The following is a 16,217-nucleotide window of genomic DNA, read 5'->3' on the forward strand; positions in this document are numbered from 1 at the left end:
CACTGTCGTGCGGTTCCGCCGGTTGTTCATGCTCCGCATTGACGTCAAGGAAGTCCGTTGGTGACTTTCTAAATTTGAATACCCTCCACCTACGTTCCAGCGTGTGGCACGTTGTACGTAGCAGGCATGTATGATGCTATTGGAATGTATACAACTTGAATCTAGAAGCGATATAAAATGCAACTTGGCTACCATGCCGACAATGAACAGGCTTTAAAAACAAGGAATTGCGTACCAAATTCAAGCTTCCACCCAAGCGCTGCGTGGCAGGACGACAGGCAGAAAATGGCAATTTACGCTTGATTGCGTGCATAGATATTGGAAGTCCGTTTGTGTGCCAAGCGTGTGAAAAATGCGACAGGGTCGAAAAATTTCTTCCTCATTTTTATCTTGCTTTAATACAGTCTTTTTTTGCAATGGCTAACGATTCATGCCCTCCCAAATGCTTCAACGGTACTCACAACCACGTCAAGAGGTAAGTGTGCATTTGATATTCACTGAGAACCTTTCAACCTTTTCCTAATGAACCTCCATTGCAAGTGTCCCTGAACCTAAAATTCTGGACACTATCTTGGATCATATCGGTAACACTCCTATGGTGCGTGTTAAGAAAATTGCAAAGGAAGAGGGCCTCAAGTGTGAACTCTGTAAGTGTAACTTTGTAGAGTGTGAGCATTGAGCATTACCGAAGCTAACAAGGTGATTTTTTTCGCTCGTCCATAGTGGCCAAGTGCGAGTTTTTCAACGCCGGTGGATCTGTCAAGGACCGTATTGCCAAGCGTATGATTGAAGAGGCTGAAGCTGCTGGCATTATCACTCCCGGAGTCAGTACCATCATTGAACCTACCTCTGGTAACACTGGTAAGTGCTTTTACTGTAAGACTTTGACCAAGATTGTACCCAGGTCTGACGCGGCATATTGCAAATCTTTGTTAGGTATCGGTTTGGCTTTGGCTGCAGCGGTTAAAGGATACAGGACCATTATTACACTTCCCGAAAAAATGTCACAAGAGAAGGTGGATGTTCTCAAAGCGTTGGGAGCAGAAATCATCCGTACCCCTACCGAAGCTGCTTGGGACGCTCCTGAGTCACATATCGGTGTTGCAAAGAAATTGCGTGATAGCATTCCTAACGCTGTGATTTTGGATCAATATGGAAACCCTTATAACCCAATTGCTCACTACGATACTACTGCTGAAGAAATCTTGGCCTCTTGTGACGGACAAGTTGATATGTTGGTTGCTGGTGCTGGTACAGGAGGTACCATCTCTGGTATTGCTCGCAAACTTAAGGAGAAGTGCCCTAACGTCAAGGTAAGATACACAAAACAACACCTTTGCTTGCATTCCAGTTTTGCTAAATGGCCAATTGTTCAACAAGATTGTTGGTGTTGACCCTCACGGTTCCATCCTTGCTGTGCCAGAAAGCTTGAACACTACTACAGATTCATATCAAGTTGAAGGTATCGGCTATGATTTCATTCCTGAAGCCTTGGACCGATCCCTTGTTGATATTTGGGTCAAGTCCTCCGATAAAGAATCATTCCTTATGTCTCGAAGACTCATTCGTGAAGAAGGTATTCTTTGCGGTGGTTCCTCCGGTACAGCTATGTGGGCAGCTGTTCAAGCGGCCAAAGAATTGAAGGAAGGTCAAAAGTGTGTTGTCATTCTCCCTGATTCCGTCCGAAACTATATGACCAAGTTCTTGAATGATGACTGGATGCGCTCCCGTGGATTTACTGACGATGCGTTTGAGGCCAAGAGTTTTGAAAAGAAGGCTGAGAAAGATTACCATGGAGCCAAGGTTGCTGACCTCAAGCTCAAGGATGCTGTCACTACCGACATTCATACTACGTGCAAAGATGTTATTGATATCATGAGCACTAATGACTTTGACCAAATCCCCGTCGTTTCTGGCCCTCAACGTCGTCTTCGCGGTTTATTGACCCGTGGTAACATTCTTGCTCGTATTGCCTCTGGTCGAGCCACCCCAGCCTCACCTGTTGAGGATGTTATGTTTCACTTTGACAACCACAGCAGTGACTTCAAGGAAATCACAGACGAGACCCCTCTAGACACCCTTACTCGTTTCTTTGAAAACCACTCCAGTGCTGTTGTCACTCAAAACGTGAATGGAAAAGCCGAGGTCAAACATATTGTCACCAAGGTAGATTTGCTTTCCTACCTTGCGCAAGGCATCAAGTTGTAATGGAAACCACAAGCAAGTTTATTGAGCAAACTACTAGTACCCTTTCTTCGTATTTCTTTTTTTGTTTTTTTTTGTTTTTGTGTACACGCTGGATTTTGTAGAGCAAGGGCCGATGGTTACCTTACCGAATAGAAAGTCACCGTCCGCACCTTTTTGATTTGTCACATAAAAAAAGATCACTTTCCTGATTCATCCAGCAAAACCTCTGCGAGAACTAAACTTTTAATTCTTACTGCGTCGCATGGATGTTTACGCATTGACAAGGAAACAGCGTCCTAGTCAGCTCACTATGGGTCCCTCACAGGCAAACTCTATCCCAAACAACGCCCATCCCTTGTCACAACCATTACAGCGGGAATCCCATCACCAGTCGACACCGTCTGCTAATCAGTTGGACATTGAAGCACAGCTAATGGCGACTAGAGCTTTACGGCGATCCAGCATTTTGTCAACGCTAGCCATTGGCCCGCCTTCACGAGATCATTGGAAGGTAAAGCAATAATGTAACTAAAAGCGACTTCGTGTGGCATGGCACTAAACTTATTTTACTTGTCAGCCGGACTCTGAAGCAAGCCAGTGTGCATACCCTGGTTGCAAGAATCAATTCGGGTTATTTGAACGACGACATCATTGTAGAAAATGTGGCGATATTTTCTGCGCTATGCACTGTTCTAATTATTTTCGGTTGGATCAGTCGATTAATTTCAACCCTCATGGTGACCTAGTGCGAGGTTGTGACATTTGCGCAAAGCAACATCAAAGGTGGTGGTCCATTATCCGACGAGCCAGTTTAGCTGCCAAGCCAGAGGAGAGTATCAACCCTCCTGCTGAACTTGCGCCTGCCGTCTCGGACCATGAGCGATCCTCATCAAGGCGAGCCAATATTATGACCAACTTGCCTCCCCAGGATATGGAGGGTATATCCGAACTAGGCAGAGACGGTACGTATGACACCATGGTCATAGGCACTAAATCTTATATGGCACTAAATTATATTACGGTTACTAGACATTGTGAAGCCGACACAGGATTCGCCGGCGGCTGACAGGTCCATTGACATCAGACAACGCATAACCGGTAAGCTTTTATCATCATCTTGTGACCAAAAGTGCGTGGATACAATCATTCATACAAATGCAACGTCTTGCAGACCCGACCTTTAATCCTATTGCATCTGTACCAGCCGACTGGCAATGGTCTACATTCTGATTTATCGTCTTCTTTTACACGCACTTTTTACATTCTATATATCCTCCATTGTTCTTCTGCTATTACTATTGGCCTATTGTTTTGCTGGCCCTTCTTCTTTCTTTTGGTTCTGACCTATGCATTGGATGTATCTCGTAATTTATCTATCATGTCGTTATCTCAAATTGTAACATAGGGGTGGGAAGAGTTACATCGCAACATGCCCGTATTTCTCACAAGCGTGCACCTTAGGCTTGGTTGGTGTTTGTGTTTGAAGGAAATGAAGTAATTGGGATTCCACAATGTGATAGGGTAGATTTCAGCCAGGCCAGTCTCCAGTGAAATTAACGGGATTGGCGGTACATGAATAGTATATTGTCTCATTACCTTTGAGGCACCTTGTCCGGTTCTTTAAGTGAATACACTAACAAACAAAAGGTTAAAATAAACATATAACGTGTACCAATACAGTAGATGGGAAACAAGTATTTAGGGTTTATGAGACCATTAGTAGAAGAAACAGTTTCTAGCTTGCTAAAGCTGGGCTGAACTGAACTGGCGGGAAAACAAAAAGGTATTAGGGGCGCGGGGGACAATCCAATTCAATTAGCAGATACACACGCACTCTTAACGAGTCAGACATCTTGAGCTTCTTCTTCTCACTTCCTCATCTCCTTTTTTTTTCTTTTGAAAACAGAAGAATGAATCAACGCCATGGTCGCTCAGGCTCCATCTCATTAGCTCGTTCGTCCAAAGGTCTATTCATCGATATGAGAAAAGCAGCTATCACCACTAAGGTGACCGAACTGGTGCTTCACAGCAAGACAACAGAAGACGACACTATCATGACCACCTTACCTACATCGCCTACCACCTCATCTGAACCTATAAACCAACGCTCCATCTCAGGAAGAATGTTCAAGTCAAGTCTGAAGCGACATGCCTCTGTAAACGACTCGGCGGCGTTTCTTGACCAAGGCGATCACAGTACATTCGGGGTCACTCAAACCAGACCCAGTGGTCCCCGACGAAGGCATGCTTCAGTTTCCGACATCTTTAACCAAATCACTTCCTCCTTTGGTGGTGCGAAACACTCTAGCGAACCCCAATTCCCTGCACGGAGGTATTCCGCTCAAATGACTGACTACGAGATAGGTGACCTAATTGGTAAATGATCCTTATATTATTGTTGACGATCTACAACGCCGTCCCAATATATAAACTAACCTGTGCCTCTCCCTTCTTCTTCTAATAATATCCCACATGCCATGCCAACTCAGGCTATGGAGCAACGGCGTCTGTGCATCTTGCTCACTATGTGCCCAGGAACGAGAAAGTCGCCATCAAAATGGTGGATATGGATCTATTTGCTCCTCGACAAATCGACGAACTGCGGAAGGAATTGCAAGTCATGAACCTCTGCCGTCATCTCAATCTACTCCCAGTTCTGCAAAGCTTTATATGCGAGTCCAAATTGTGTATCGTCACGCCAGTCATGTCTGCAGGTCAGTGGCTAAATGCATTGGTTACACTGGACCGCAATAGCTTTACTAAAATTCAATGTTTATATTGTAGGCTCGTGCCACGATATACTGACCGTCAATTCCAATGGATTGGACGAGCGAATCATTCGATGGTGAGTCGGCTTTTCAGAAAACTTTTTTTTTGTTTACACCACATTTGTCTAATGCATTTTGTTTTGTCATATTAGCATTCTAAAACAAGTTTTGGATGGCGTTTGTTACTTGCACCAAAACAATCTCATTCATCGCGATGTAAAGGCGGCTAATCTGCTGGTAGACAGATTAACAGGAAATGTCAAACTAGCGGATTTTGGTGTGTCAGCTGTTTTGACCTTGGCGGAAGCTCAACCTCAATCCATCCTTAAGAATGGTCGACTGTCCAGTGGAAGACGAAAAGCTGCTCGCAACTCCTTTGTTGGAACACCATGTTGGATGTCACCAGAGATATTAGAAAGTCAAGGATATGACTGCAAAGTAGATCTCTGGAGTCTAGGTATAACGGCTTTGGAACTAGCCTATGGAAGGCCCCCCAATGCACACAGTGACCCCACCAATGTATGTTTTCATGTCCGCTTATTTCTACAAAATGCTTATATCTTTTTACTAACCTTCCCATGATCTCCATTTAGATTTTTAGAAGTATAGTCACTTCCCCAGCTCCCACTTTGGAAGAAGAACTTTGTTATTTCGAGTACTCCGACGAGTTTAAAGACTTTATCGACTGTTGTCTGGTAAAGGATCCGCACCAACGCATATCCGCAGAACAAGCCCTCGCACATCCATTTTTCCGTAAAACAGCTTCGCCATCTATTATTGTAGACCATTTATATAACACTGATTACCAAAGTCGCCGCCGAAGATATCGTCCACAGCAAGTGAGCATCTCGTCCTACGATAACGATATATACGATACCTGGGACTTTCCTCCTGCCATCGATACGTCTGTTCCCAAACTCTTCATTACAGAGCCCGAAGGTGATAACCCCAATTTCGTCGATTCTCCGAGCGAGTCTCCTGTCACGCCTGCCGATGAAGTGCAGCGACCCATTTGCGGCACCAGTAATAATGCACATGTAAAATTTCGCTCCGATCACTTTATTATTCCGTGCCAGCCAGTGTTTCATGGTAGACGGACATGAACAAAGGTTTCCTCAGAGTTTGCACTTGGCATATGTAGGCAGGTCCTATAGCCATTAGACGACGGCTTCGTCTGTATAACCGATATATAAATTTTGTGTTCTGTTTCTTTTTTTTTTATGTTTCGTATAAATCATGTATTGAGAAATGGTTCGCGTCGATTGGTTCAAGATGACAAACAGTTTGGGTTCATTTCAGTTCACAAACATGGTATTTGACAACGTCAGTGCACTGAAGACCACGTTGGGTTACACAGTACCGATGTCCTGTTCGAAGTTTGGCGGCCGCTCAATTATCATTACGTGGATTGGAGGGAGGGTTTCCACAATATTTTTATGTGGAGGTGTTAACATGATTTGGTCAAAACTGATTTGACATGTTGCCATGAAGCAAGGTACGTGAAACCAATTGCTGATCAAACATAAAATCTGAGAAAAGGAATTACATTGGCGCACCACTGAATACAAAAGGAAAATAGTTTACATTGGACGCACGCCATTGTGGCTTTGAAAGAAATAAAACAGTAGAGTTCCACATTTCAACTCAAGTGAACAGTATCAATGTGTATCGCAAAAGAACATAAATGTTGTTCATTTTGCCAGGTAGTTACTTTCCAGATGCCATAGACAGAGGCTGGTAACCCCCCATAGCCTACAATATGAAACCTTTGACACATTATCCTTCCAAAATCACTGAGGAACAAACAAAAGCTTTGTCTTAACCTCTGCTTTTAATTGGAATAAGGCGCTACTGCATAAACAATTCTGGATATTCTCAGTTGCAAAATATACCATTTTGGAATACCATCTAGGCTTCTAGTCGAGTTGTATTCCCAGATTAACCGCTGCTATCTGTAAATTGTTCATTCCAGTAGTCTTTGACGGTAAGTACAGAGCATGTCTCAGCCGGCAAAAATGATGCCTTTGGATAGACGATTTGAGCGATGTCTCACCACCGGACTGGGCTGACGTTGTGAACTGACGCACCAAAGGAAAACCGACAAAGCATATTGGTTGGTAATAGCTTTATTTTCTTACTCACTTCCTAACGAAGTATCAATTCACTATGGTCCCGCATTTCTGATTCTCTGGTTGTAACAAACCATCCAGGCGCAATTCGACGACAAGAAGCTAACTTCTTGGTATATAAAGGCTTTACTAATACGTTAAAAAGCACCACTTTGGCAAGATCCAAGATGTCAAATCACAACTGGAGCTTTGTCACAGATCAACCATTCCAAAATGGAGAGGGCTTGGAAGAAGTTCGCATATGCCGTGTTTACTAGCCAAACTCGTTCTGGCCGTGCATTACAAGTCGTGTAGATCACCCATAGAGAAGTGTACCCAAAGTGATCCATGTATCTACTGCCGAGAGATAGGATGGAGCTTGGCTCATGTTTTCGTGGATCCCATAGCTCACGATGACCGCTGTCGCTTTGCTAATGGTTCTTTCATTGGTTCATTGGATTCTTCTGAAAGCTCTTCTGCTGATTCTTTCAGCACTTCATCTGACGTTAGTTTTTGTGCATCGAAAAAGAAGTCCTCGAGAAAGATACTACACATGTTGTGTAAAGGGACGTTGACATTTTCCGAGCTGCGCACACCCTCCAATGCGATTTTCAACTCAGAAGAAACAATAGCTTTTGAAAATCGTCAGAAGAGTCCTCAATAAGGTTCGTTATTACGACAAATTAGACTTACAGTTTATATTGTCTGGCGTACAGATATGCCACAGAAGACAGACGGTTGACAACAGAAATTCAGAGGTATACTTGGTGTTGGCCAGAATAATCTGTTTGCACAAGCCGATAACCACTTCGTCGTTGGCGAGGCGCTGTTGCACGCGGCGATCTTTGAGCATCGTTGAATTAGCTCCATACAATTCAGAACTTTCACAGCATAGATTATTATGAGCTTACCTAGTGCATTGTTGCACAGGCCGAACACACCAATTCGCTGAAGCTCATCGTCACCTCCAGGATTTGATAGAGCGTCTGGTACAAAGTGCATTAGATATCGCCCATGTGAGTCTCGCCTTATCCCGTTCTTACCTATAAATAATTCTACAACTCCCTCTTGATAGAGCCATCCATAGTTTATTGGATCATATGCAAAGTTGCCTAACGTAGCTAATATTTTCCGCTTAGTGTCTGAAAATCGGTTTACATTAGATCTTGTTGTCATGTTAACAGAGAATGCACATATTACAAGCCTTAGCTACCTGGTGTATCAGCTTTCTTGTATTCCTCTACGAGTTGTTGCAAGTACTCTTGTCGGGACTGGCCATCGCGACCTCGGCGGCGTTGAATGTGAGTGAAGGTCTGAAACATAAGGTTAGAGTGTGAAATTCAAAAAGTGGCTTGGTTTCGTTCACTGTTAATCTTTCAATACCATATACCCAAATTCACTTTCATGCATCGCCTGTACAGGGTGCAAACACGGCAATGCATGTCAAATTCTTTGCCTACGCTTTCACAGGCGTCACTTTGTCAAGGGAATAAACTAGCATCAGCGTTTTCCTACACAACCCGGAATTCACCATGCCTGGAAATGACATCTTCCATTGTTCGACCGACCTCAGGAACGTCTAGAATGCCGTGGGCAGTGTCAGTAGATTCTCATAGATATGGACGCAAATGTCTTTTGTCGACGTCGACGAGATTCTCGGTGCAGAACACTCGCAAGCCATCGAACAAGTATCAGCAAAGACAAGAAGCAACTGACGATATAAAGCGAAGAACACTGGCCAACCTGTTTCGAGCCATAACAAAAGAAGACAGCGCGGAACGGAAAGAAAAGTTCAAAAAGGCAGCACGCCTTTGCTATGAGCTCAGAGATAAAAGTCTAACTCTTCAACTGCTGGATCAGATGGAAGTGGTTAATTGCCCACCAGACGACGACACCTTGAGGTTCATGCTAATGGTTAGTATCTGGCTTATCATCATTGTCCAGAATGAATCATTTGTTGACTCCAAAAAATGATCATAGGTTGCTGCACCAAATGGAGATGTACTGTTTCAATCGCAAGTGTTGTCACGAGTTGGTGGTATGGCTAGATTGAACTCGGGCGAACTTTACGATGCCTTGATACAGGCCATGTGCTATAACTTGGAGTTGGAACGCATCTTAGATAATTTGGACGAGATGGAGAAGAAGGGTGTAACACCAATCCGCACTAGCTATATCTCGGTATTAGAACTTGCTCTCAAGTTTGAAGATGCCTCTACTTCCATGTTTATCCTCAACGAATTAGAAAAGCATAACATGATCACCGAGGAATATCAAAATATATACCTTAAAGTGTTAAGGTGCGCAGCATTAGCCGAGGAAGTAAGTGATGTTGATGAAATGCGATTCTATGAGCCGTATGTTTACTTACGTGTACCGACTTTTAGTTGAAAATCGCCATTCATTGCTGGGACAAAGGTGTGAAGGAATTTCAGCTAACGCCAGACCACGGAACGATGACATACCTTATGCTTTTATCCGCCAAATTGGGTAGCCCAAGGCTAGGAAGCCAAGTGCTCGAGGAAATGGGGAACAACGGCTTGGCGTACTCTGAGCATCATCTTGCCGCCTTACTCCAGGCTTTTTCAATGTCTGGTGACCTCAAAGGCGCATTTAGCATGCTGCAAATTATGGACTCGGCCGGAATATCCACTCGAAAAGAAACAGCATTGCCTATTCTTCATCAACTTGGAACCAACGTCGCATCCATCGAAAAGGCTATATATTTACTAAAGGAGCTACACACTGAAGGCAAAGGCGTGCATGTCGCAGGATTCAATAGTGTGCTATATGCTGCAGCCAAAGCAAAGCGACTTGATTTGGTGAAAGAAACGTTTTCCCTCGTTAGTCTGTTTGGCATCAAGGCTGACATTGACACCTATAACTGCTTATTGGATGCCAGTATCTTTTCAACGGATTGGGAGTATGGAAACCATGTATGGGATCTCATAAAGCACGCAAAGGTCAAGCCAAACAGCACAAGCTATAGCAAAATGGTTGTCCTTTGCTGCACCCAAGATGACTACGAAGACTGCTTCCGATATCTGGAGGAAATGAAATATTTCAAGTACGTGCCACTAAGGGGCTGCTACCAGATTCTGATAAAGAAATTAGCCAGTGCGAGGGATGATCGAGTGCATATCGCTATCGAAGACATGCGGGCGTCGGGATATGAAGTTCCCCCAGCCATCAGCGCCTTGGTTGCCCCGACATCCACTGATGATGTCCAACAGGGTAGCGGTATAGCGCTAGTGAATAAAGGCTCTACCGCTTCTCAGTAGCGTGGGCACTCGATGGGACATCTTTTTATGTAAACGAATATTAGACAGCAACTGTAATTACGACGATAATGGATGTGGACTCACATACACGCGCACTCATGTACTATAGACAAATTCATCAAAGAAACTAACATCCTAATAAAAAAAAACAATAGCACCCTTTACAATACAATATAAAAAAAGAATATCTCAGTGGGCAGGCGTTAAATGGATTCTCCATATCTCATGGTCCAGCAAAGCAGTTCTGCACGTGAGCTAGTGATGGACTCTACAGCTACCATTAAATCCTCTGAATCAGCTATTATCGAGTAGTTTCCGTCTGCATCGAGGTATTTGAGAGAGTGAATACTGTCATCGTTGAATTTACGTTGTAACCTTCCCAGCAGGGCTGGCCAGTGTTCAGCTTGCGGTGAGTGCAGCAGTAATCGAACATCTTTTGACCCATTCTTGGCTAGATAGGTTGTTAGCATTCGCACGCTCTGACTTGGTTGCTTTGGGTATAATGATGGAGATGTGGGATATAATGTGGATTGAGTTGTAAAAGTGGAAAGGGTATCGGAGCGTTTGGGTGGTTCATGCTGTTTATTCGATCCAGGAAGCGGTTAAAAAATGAGGAGTACATTCATTTCATAGGTCATTCTTTTTACCAGATATCCCATGTTGTAATCGCTATTCTTTGGTTCAAAAGTCATGGTAAATGAAAAAAAAAATGGATAGAAGAGAAAAGAGGCCGAGGGGGAAACCTATCATCCGTCAGAGCTTATAAAAAAGCACGATTTCTATTTTCTGATTTCACTCGCAGCAAAAATCCCTCTGAGCCATTTTGCGCAACCCAGTCACTAAGCCTTCTGGAAATGCGCAGCCCGACTCTCTTGTGTAATGACCTTTTATTTGTATTAAAGACTGGCTTGCCGTTGCATCGTCCAAAACGTATGAGCAGCGACATCTACCTCCAAGTACAAGGCAACTTCGAGATCCTCATCATCTCCTACCACTATCTCTATTCCATCCCTGCTGAGATATTTCAGTCTGTTTATAGTTGGGTCGTTGAGTTTGTGCTGAATTCGTGTGATTAGGCTAGAAAATTTATCTTCGTCTGGAGAAAACATCATTATTCTTGTATCGTTGTTTCCATCTTTATCTTGATGAGAGATGTGTAAGCGCTGCTTTCCTCTTTCTGGGCTTTGTGTCATATAGCTGACTGATGATGGTGACGACGAGTATGTAAAGGCGCCTGGTGAGTGCGGGCGTTCCGAGCTGCTATCCGGTGAGCGGAGAAGATCATCTGTATTTACTGAAAGGCTGTGCTGTCTGTATAGATCTGGGGAAGTGGTTGTAGTTATTATTACAGGAGCATCAATTGAATTTTGATCATCAGGCGTATTCTACAGAGAGAGGGGGGAGTGAGTTGTGAAACAGGGCATCAATGGTCATTAAATCAACTTACGGGAATCCAGTGATCATTTGATATTAACCATGGCGAATGAGACTGTACAGAATACATTTAAAAGTAGGTATATGTATTGGAAAGTTTGGAAGACAAGAAAAAGAGTGAAAAGTTAGGGTAAGCCAAAGTGGAGAAAATTTCAACAATCCCTGTTTCCCCGCTTCCCGTCATACAAATTGGCGGCCATGTGTTTAAGGTGCAACTAGTGGTACCGAACCATAAATTCTCGCCGCCTAATTTTATTCCAGATTTAAGGATTCAATATGATAACGGCAACCGTTGATTCGTGGACCCTAAAGTTATCTCCATCGTCTTGCGCTATACTTTCGGCCATACTATCACAGGTCATGGATTACTAAGAATGGCCAATAGGCGGGTTCAGCTGCAGAGATGCGTGTTTTGGAACCATGTGAACCCAAAAGAAAAGTGTCAGCACTTCCCAAATCAAAACTGACCCGTACAGCAATGAATATTTTTCTTTACCTTGGTACTAGCAATATAACATGGTTATTTTGAACAACGTTTATATGACTTTCATACCAGCTGTTGCCAATATATGAAATTATATTTCTTCTGGAGTGCCTAAACATTTCGATTTATGTCTCAATGAGTAGTTCCAAAGAAGTTAGATTAGGGAAGATCACGTTGACTCTTCAATTACGGAAGCAATTTCTTGATGGATCTGAAACCATAGTAGAAATAATTCGATTGACTATGTTCAGTATTATGAAGCAAATTTGAAGGTAACTAAAACAAAAGGAAGTACAAAGTGAAAACTGCCTATGTTTTGACTTGGTATTCGGTATTCCGAGAGTACTCGCCAAGAACTTCCTAATCATGTCATGGTCCAATCCATTTTTTTTTAGTATGTTATATATTTTAGCCAGGGACAATGATGATGATCTCCATCTTGAAGAAGACACCTTTGAAGCGCTGGATAATTCATTGATGCAAGAAAACTAACCAGTCACTTAAATGTGATATTCTGAACACATTTGTTTCCTCTCATTTCAACTATCGCCTGAATAGTACATCAAACTACAGTGAACTAATACTGATTTCTGAATCAAAAAAATATAGGATGGAAACAATTCCTTTGTTACAACAACTTCTTTCACCTATCTTACATTTGCTATTGAGCTCTTCTGAATTTTCACATAGTATGCTTTGCAAGGCCGATAAAGCAACCCACTGATAGCTTAATCGCCTTTGCCGACGCTACCTTTTATGGGAAATACATGTAATTGTGTCATAAAAATAAAAGACATACCCCTTTCTGTACCTTTAACACCAAATGTATTAAATAGGCTATCCATGCGAAGAGCCATATGCTGGGGAGTTTGTAGATGTTGCTGGGTGTTTTGAAGCCTGCGTCACTTAGGCATTCACCGGAGAAAATCAACATTAATGCTCGCCACTAAGGTGAAATTCGTCATTCATCCCCAAAATTCAGCCTACCTAGTCTTGCCTCTCAATTGTACTAGCGCTGAGAAGGACAAGTCGGTATGTTGAGATAATGCCGCATTAGATTTGTCGAGTTAAGACGTTTAATAGCAGGCGATGACGATTATGAAATAATGAGAGAAAATGATATAAAGAAGTAAAATGGCAGAGCAATGTACTCGACTAAGAAATGGGTGGAATTGAGTTGGGGAAGGGTGGAATGTAGAACGACATTCATGTCGTTCTCAATATTGAAATATTGATTCGGGGGTACAAAGAAATGTTTAAAAGTCCGCTGGGTCAAAAACTTTTAACTAGACTATGGCTTTGAAAGTGCATGTTGTATCATGTAAGCTCATTAATGCTCGATTCTGTCTTCTATACTATAGAAACTTGTCGTCTAATTTTTGATTTCTGAACTGAAGTGCTGTATTTTTCGCTGCGATTTCACCTGAGCAAGAGCAAAACGTTATAGCTATTACTTCCACTCTGGAGAGTCATGAGATAGAAACATTGAAAGGCTGTACGAACACCAGCCTAGCTATACTAGTATGTGAGATATTCATAAATCCTTGAAATTTTTGGATTTTTCTGTCGAAATAGACTTCTGCAAAAGATTCGTTGAAGTCCATCGGCCGTCCGAATATGAGCCTGGAGATCTCCTTCCCAACCAACTCTACTCAGGCTTCAGACACGATTAAAACACTGTAATACATATTTCACCAGCATAAGATAGCCGACGCTATCCACCACACGTCTTTAAAATTGTGTTCTTTCGAAAGGCAAGGTGGAACTTACTACAATCTTCAGTAATAGTGACGGATCCCGGTTACATCCTTTGTTAAGTGTAGTGTGCGACTCGCTCTTTGGATACCTCGTATACGAAATTTGACGTTCTGGTGTGATAAAACAGATATGCTGTAAATTGCATAATAATGCTCTCAACTTCGTCCCTTAAGTTGACCAAATCAATGAAATCACCCTAGGACCTAAAAATACTGAGCTTTTTAAGAGGTAGGCTCAAGAAAGGCTTTGTGAACCCAATATCTTGGCTTAATTGGTACCTGTCAAACCGAACTAATTAAATGTAGCCAGACACAGCACCTTGATACTACATTCACATTTCGATGATGTTATTGGGAGAATATTTATATTCTTCTCCTGATTGTAATGAACTCGCATGGTAAGGTACAGAGAGAGAGGTGCGCGCAGAAAATAACTAAAAGCGCAACATGTTTTCATTAGGCAATATAATTTACATCACAAATGGCAGTTTTACGCTAGGTTTACAGAGAAATAAGGCTTGCGCCTTCCCAAATATGTCATCTCTCCCGCCATTCATGATCTCAAAGAAACCTATTTACAGACCACTTTTTGCGAATCTAATCATCCAAGAAATATGCAGACGTATACTGAGATTGTGTAGCCATATTAAGGCGACCATATATCATAGTTTTTCAGTGGACGCTATGACTGAGAAATCGATTGCACAATCGCCCTGGTTACCATTTACTACTTCCTACAAAGGTCAAAGTTGCCTCTGTCCTACCACAGCATGCGAGAAAGATAACAGTGGGTAGACCCTGTATGTTTTTCCCGTCAAGAATCCTCAACTTGAAGTCAAACCAACTTTGTCAACCCTAGCCTACTAGATACAGCCTTCGGTGAGGAATGCGTCATATCTACGGTATCATTTTCTCGTACCAAATTATAAAGGACTATTTTATTAAGAATGGCACAATGTCATATACTCGAACAGCAAAAGGCAATAAGGTTGGCTTGTCATACTTGGGAACGGGAGCTTTAAAACTGTCAGGCGAAAGAGGTGCATTTTCAAACTCCGAATGAATGCCTTTTGATCTCGTCAACTATACTTCTCGTGACATGGCATTATGCGTCACTGTTGAAGGGTATTCTGGCAAGGTCGATGTCATAGTAGCATACGTCAGTTGGAAATAGTTTTCCCGGGACAATATAGACCTTAAGAGCTTTGTATCTTTTGCTTCATGGTATGGGGTACAATCAAAGTGCTATGGTGGGCTGCGCAAAGTTCACCGGATTCTGACAAACCAAAAACCGCGTCCGTATCGCATAAATAGACCGAATAAGTCCAAAACTCTCTCGTATCCCACAATTTTTGGTGTTCTGAAAATAGTCATTGTATATATCTCACTGGGTTATAGTAATTAGCTTCCAGGTCGAAAAGGACTTTCCAATACTTCCCGGGAGTATTCGGAAAGTTCCGGACTGTGGGTGTTGCCAGCACTACTAGTCCCTCCTGACTTTGGGTAGTCTTTCATAGAAGCGAGCCCTGGCAAGGTTCAGCTGAGAAAGACTGCGAGTTCCGAATTGGCGGCCGACAAGGACGAACTCGGGCGTGGGGGGTAATGGTAGCCGGAGAGCCATCTGATGAGACCTGTGGCAAGGTCGAAACCCCATAACTTTTTTCCCTCTCCAATGCAAAATAAAATATTGTCAGACTTTAATGCTTTATTATCCCAGGTGAATTATTCGTCAAATACTTGTGTAAATACATCGTTCTCTGTAGACTAACTGATATGAGACCGACAAGTCATGAAGCTGTACGCAAGCGTCGTCTCATTCCAATAATCGATTCGAGCTTGTGTGCCTATTATAGTACCATGGCACTTACTCATTCAGCAAAAGTTCTGGAAAGAGGTCTTATTCAAAAGGTGAGGATATTCTCCAGTAACATTTCATCGATATGTTGAACTGATTTCATACTTTTCGTTGTCGCTTGCAATATTAAAAAAAATTTTCTTCCAGAGTTAGTTTTACCACTCGTAGAGCTTCACATGCTATGTTTTCTAATATCTTACATCTTGAGCTTGATGCCTAATAGCAAAGAAACGATACTTTGAAACAAGTGAGTCGTATAGTCTAGCACGTATGTACTGGTGTACAGATAGCATATGAAACAATAGAATTGGGAACGACTCTTGATTCTTCAAAAGCGTATGCG

General features: G+C 42.6%; 8 protein-coding genes across 8 annotated transcripts; 4 read left to right on the forward strand and 4 right to left on the reverse strand.

The window, feature by feature from the left end:
• Positions 1 to 14: 14 nt before the first annotated feature.
• On the forward strand, positions 15 to 2,329 carry K450DRAFT_240521 (uncharacterized protein). Its single transcript, XM_051588942.1, has 6 exons — positions 15 to 324; positions 405 to 475; positions 541 to 647; positions 724 to 861; positions 937 to 1,313; positions 1,381 to 2,329. Exons 2-6 carry the CDS (start codon positions 417 to 419, stop codon positions 2,206 to 2,208), a joined length of 1,509 nt encoding a protein of 502 aa, XP_051444828.1. The 5' UTR covers positions 15 to 324; positions 405 to 416; the 3' UTR covers positions 2,209 to 2,329.
• On the forward strand, positions 2,330 to 3,497 carry K450DRAFT_240528 (uncharacterized protein). Its single transcript, XM_051588943.1, has 4 exons — positions 2,330 to 2,698; positions 2,765 to 3,149; positions 3,217 to 3,285; positions 3,392 to 3,497. Exons 1-4 carry the CDS (start codon positions 2,450 to 2,452, stop codon positions 3,415 to 3,417), a joined length of 729 nt encoding a protein of 242 aa, XP_051444829.1. The 5' UTR covers positions 2,330 to 2,449; the 3' UTR covers positions 3,418 to 3,497.
• Positions 3,498 to 4,675: 1,178 nt separating this feature from the next.
• Positions 4,676 to 5,746, forward strand: K450DRAFT_156143 (uncharacterized protein; the record flags this gene model as incomplete). Its single annotated transcript, XM_051583971.1, has 5 exons — positions 4,676 to 4,901; positions 4,972 to 5,032; positions 5,108 to 5,243; positions 5,286 to 5,474; positions 5,549 to 5,746. Coding segments are annotated over 5 exons (810 nt in total), but the record flags the coding sequence as incomplete, so codon positions are not given.
• A 1,725-nt stretch (positions 5,747 to 7,471) lies between these two features.
• K450DRAFT_271661 (uncharacterized protein) lies at positions 7,472 to 8,473 on the reverse strand (the record flags this gene model as incomplete). The annotated part of the gene is made up of 6 exons (XM_051593019.1): positions 7,472 to 7,695; positions 7,757 to 7,906; positions 7,975 to 8,049; positions 8,107 to 8,205; positions 8,277 to 8,376; positions 8,447 to 8,473. The coding sequence occupies 6 exons, from the start codon at positions 8,471 to 8,473 to the stop codon at positions 7,472 to 7,474; spliced, it is 675 nt and encodes a 224-aa protein (XP_051444831.1).
• Positions 8,353 to 10,446, forward strand: K450DRAFT_240537 (uncharacterized protein). The gene is made up of 3 exons (XM_051588944.1): positions 8,353 to 8,977; positions 9,044 to 9,385; positions 9,451 to 10,446. The coding sequence occupies exons 1-3, from the start codon at positions 8,468 to 8,470 to the stop codon at positions 10,342 to 10,344; spliced, it is 1,746 nt and encodes a 581-aa protein (XP_051444832.1). The 5' UTR covers positions 8,353 to 8,467; the 3' UTR covers positions 10,345 to 10,446.
• On the reverse strand, positions 10,446 to 11,027 carry K450DRAFT_240541 (uncharacterized protein). Its single transcript, XM_051588945.1, has one exon. The coding sequence runs from the start codon at positions 10,812 to 10,814 to the stop codon at positions 10,548 to 10,550; it is 267 nt and encodes an 88-aa protein (XP_051444833.1). The 5' UTR covers positions 10,815 to 11,027; the 3' UTR covers positions 10,446 to 10,547.
• K450DRAFT_240543 (uncharacterized protein) lies at positions 10,999 to 11,881 on the reverse strand. Its single transcript, XM_051588946.1, has 3 exons — positions 11,792 to 11,881; positions 11,295 to 11,729; positions 10,999 to 11,228 (listed from the first exon to the last, which is right to left on the reverse strand). Exons 1-3 carry the CDS (start codon positions 11,846 to 11,848, stop codon positions 11,184 to 11,186), a joined length of 537 nt encoding a protein of 178 aa, XP_051444834.1. The 5' UTR covers positions 11,849 to 11,881; the 3' UTR covers positions 10,999 to 11,183.
• A 1,025-nt stretch (positions 11,882 to 12,906) lies between these two features.
• K450DRAFT_240546 (uncharacterized protein) lies at positions 12,907 to 13,225 on the reverse strand. Its single transcript, XM_051588947.1, has one exon. It carries the CDS (start codon positions 13,194 to 13,196, stop codon positions 13,041 to 13,043), a length of 156 nt encoding a protein of 51 aa, XP_051444835.1. The 5' UTR covers positions 13,197 to 13,225; the 3' UTR covers positions 12,907 to 13,040.
• Between the last annotated feature and the right edge of the window lie 2,992 nt (positions 13,226 to 16,217).

The sequence above is a fragment of the Umbelopsis ramanniana genome, assembly GCF_025399195.1.
Source record: "Umbelopsis ramanniana AG unplaced genomic scaffold K450scaffold_26, whole genome shotgun sequence".
Lineage (NCBI taxonomy): Eukaryota > Fungi > Mucoromycota > Umbelopsidomycetes > Umbelopsidales > Umbelopsidaceae > Umbelopsis > Umbelopsis ramanniana.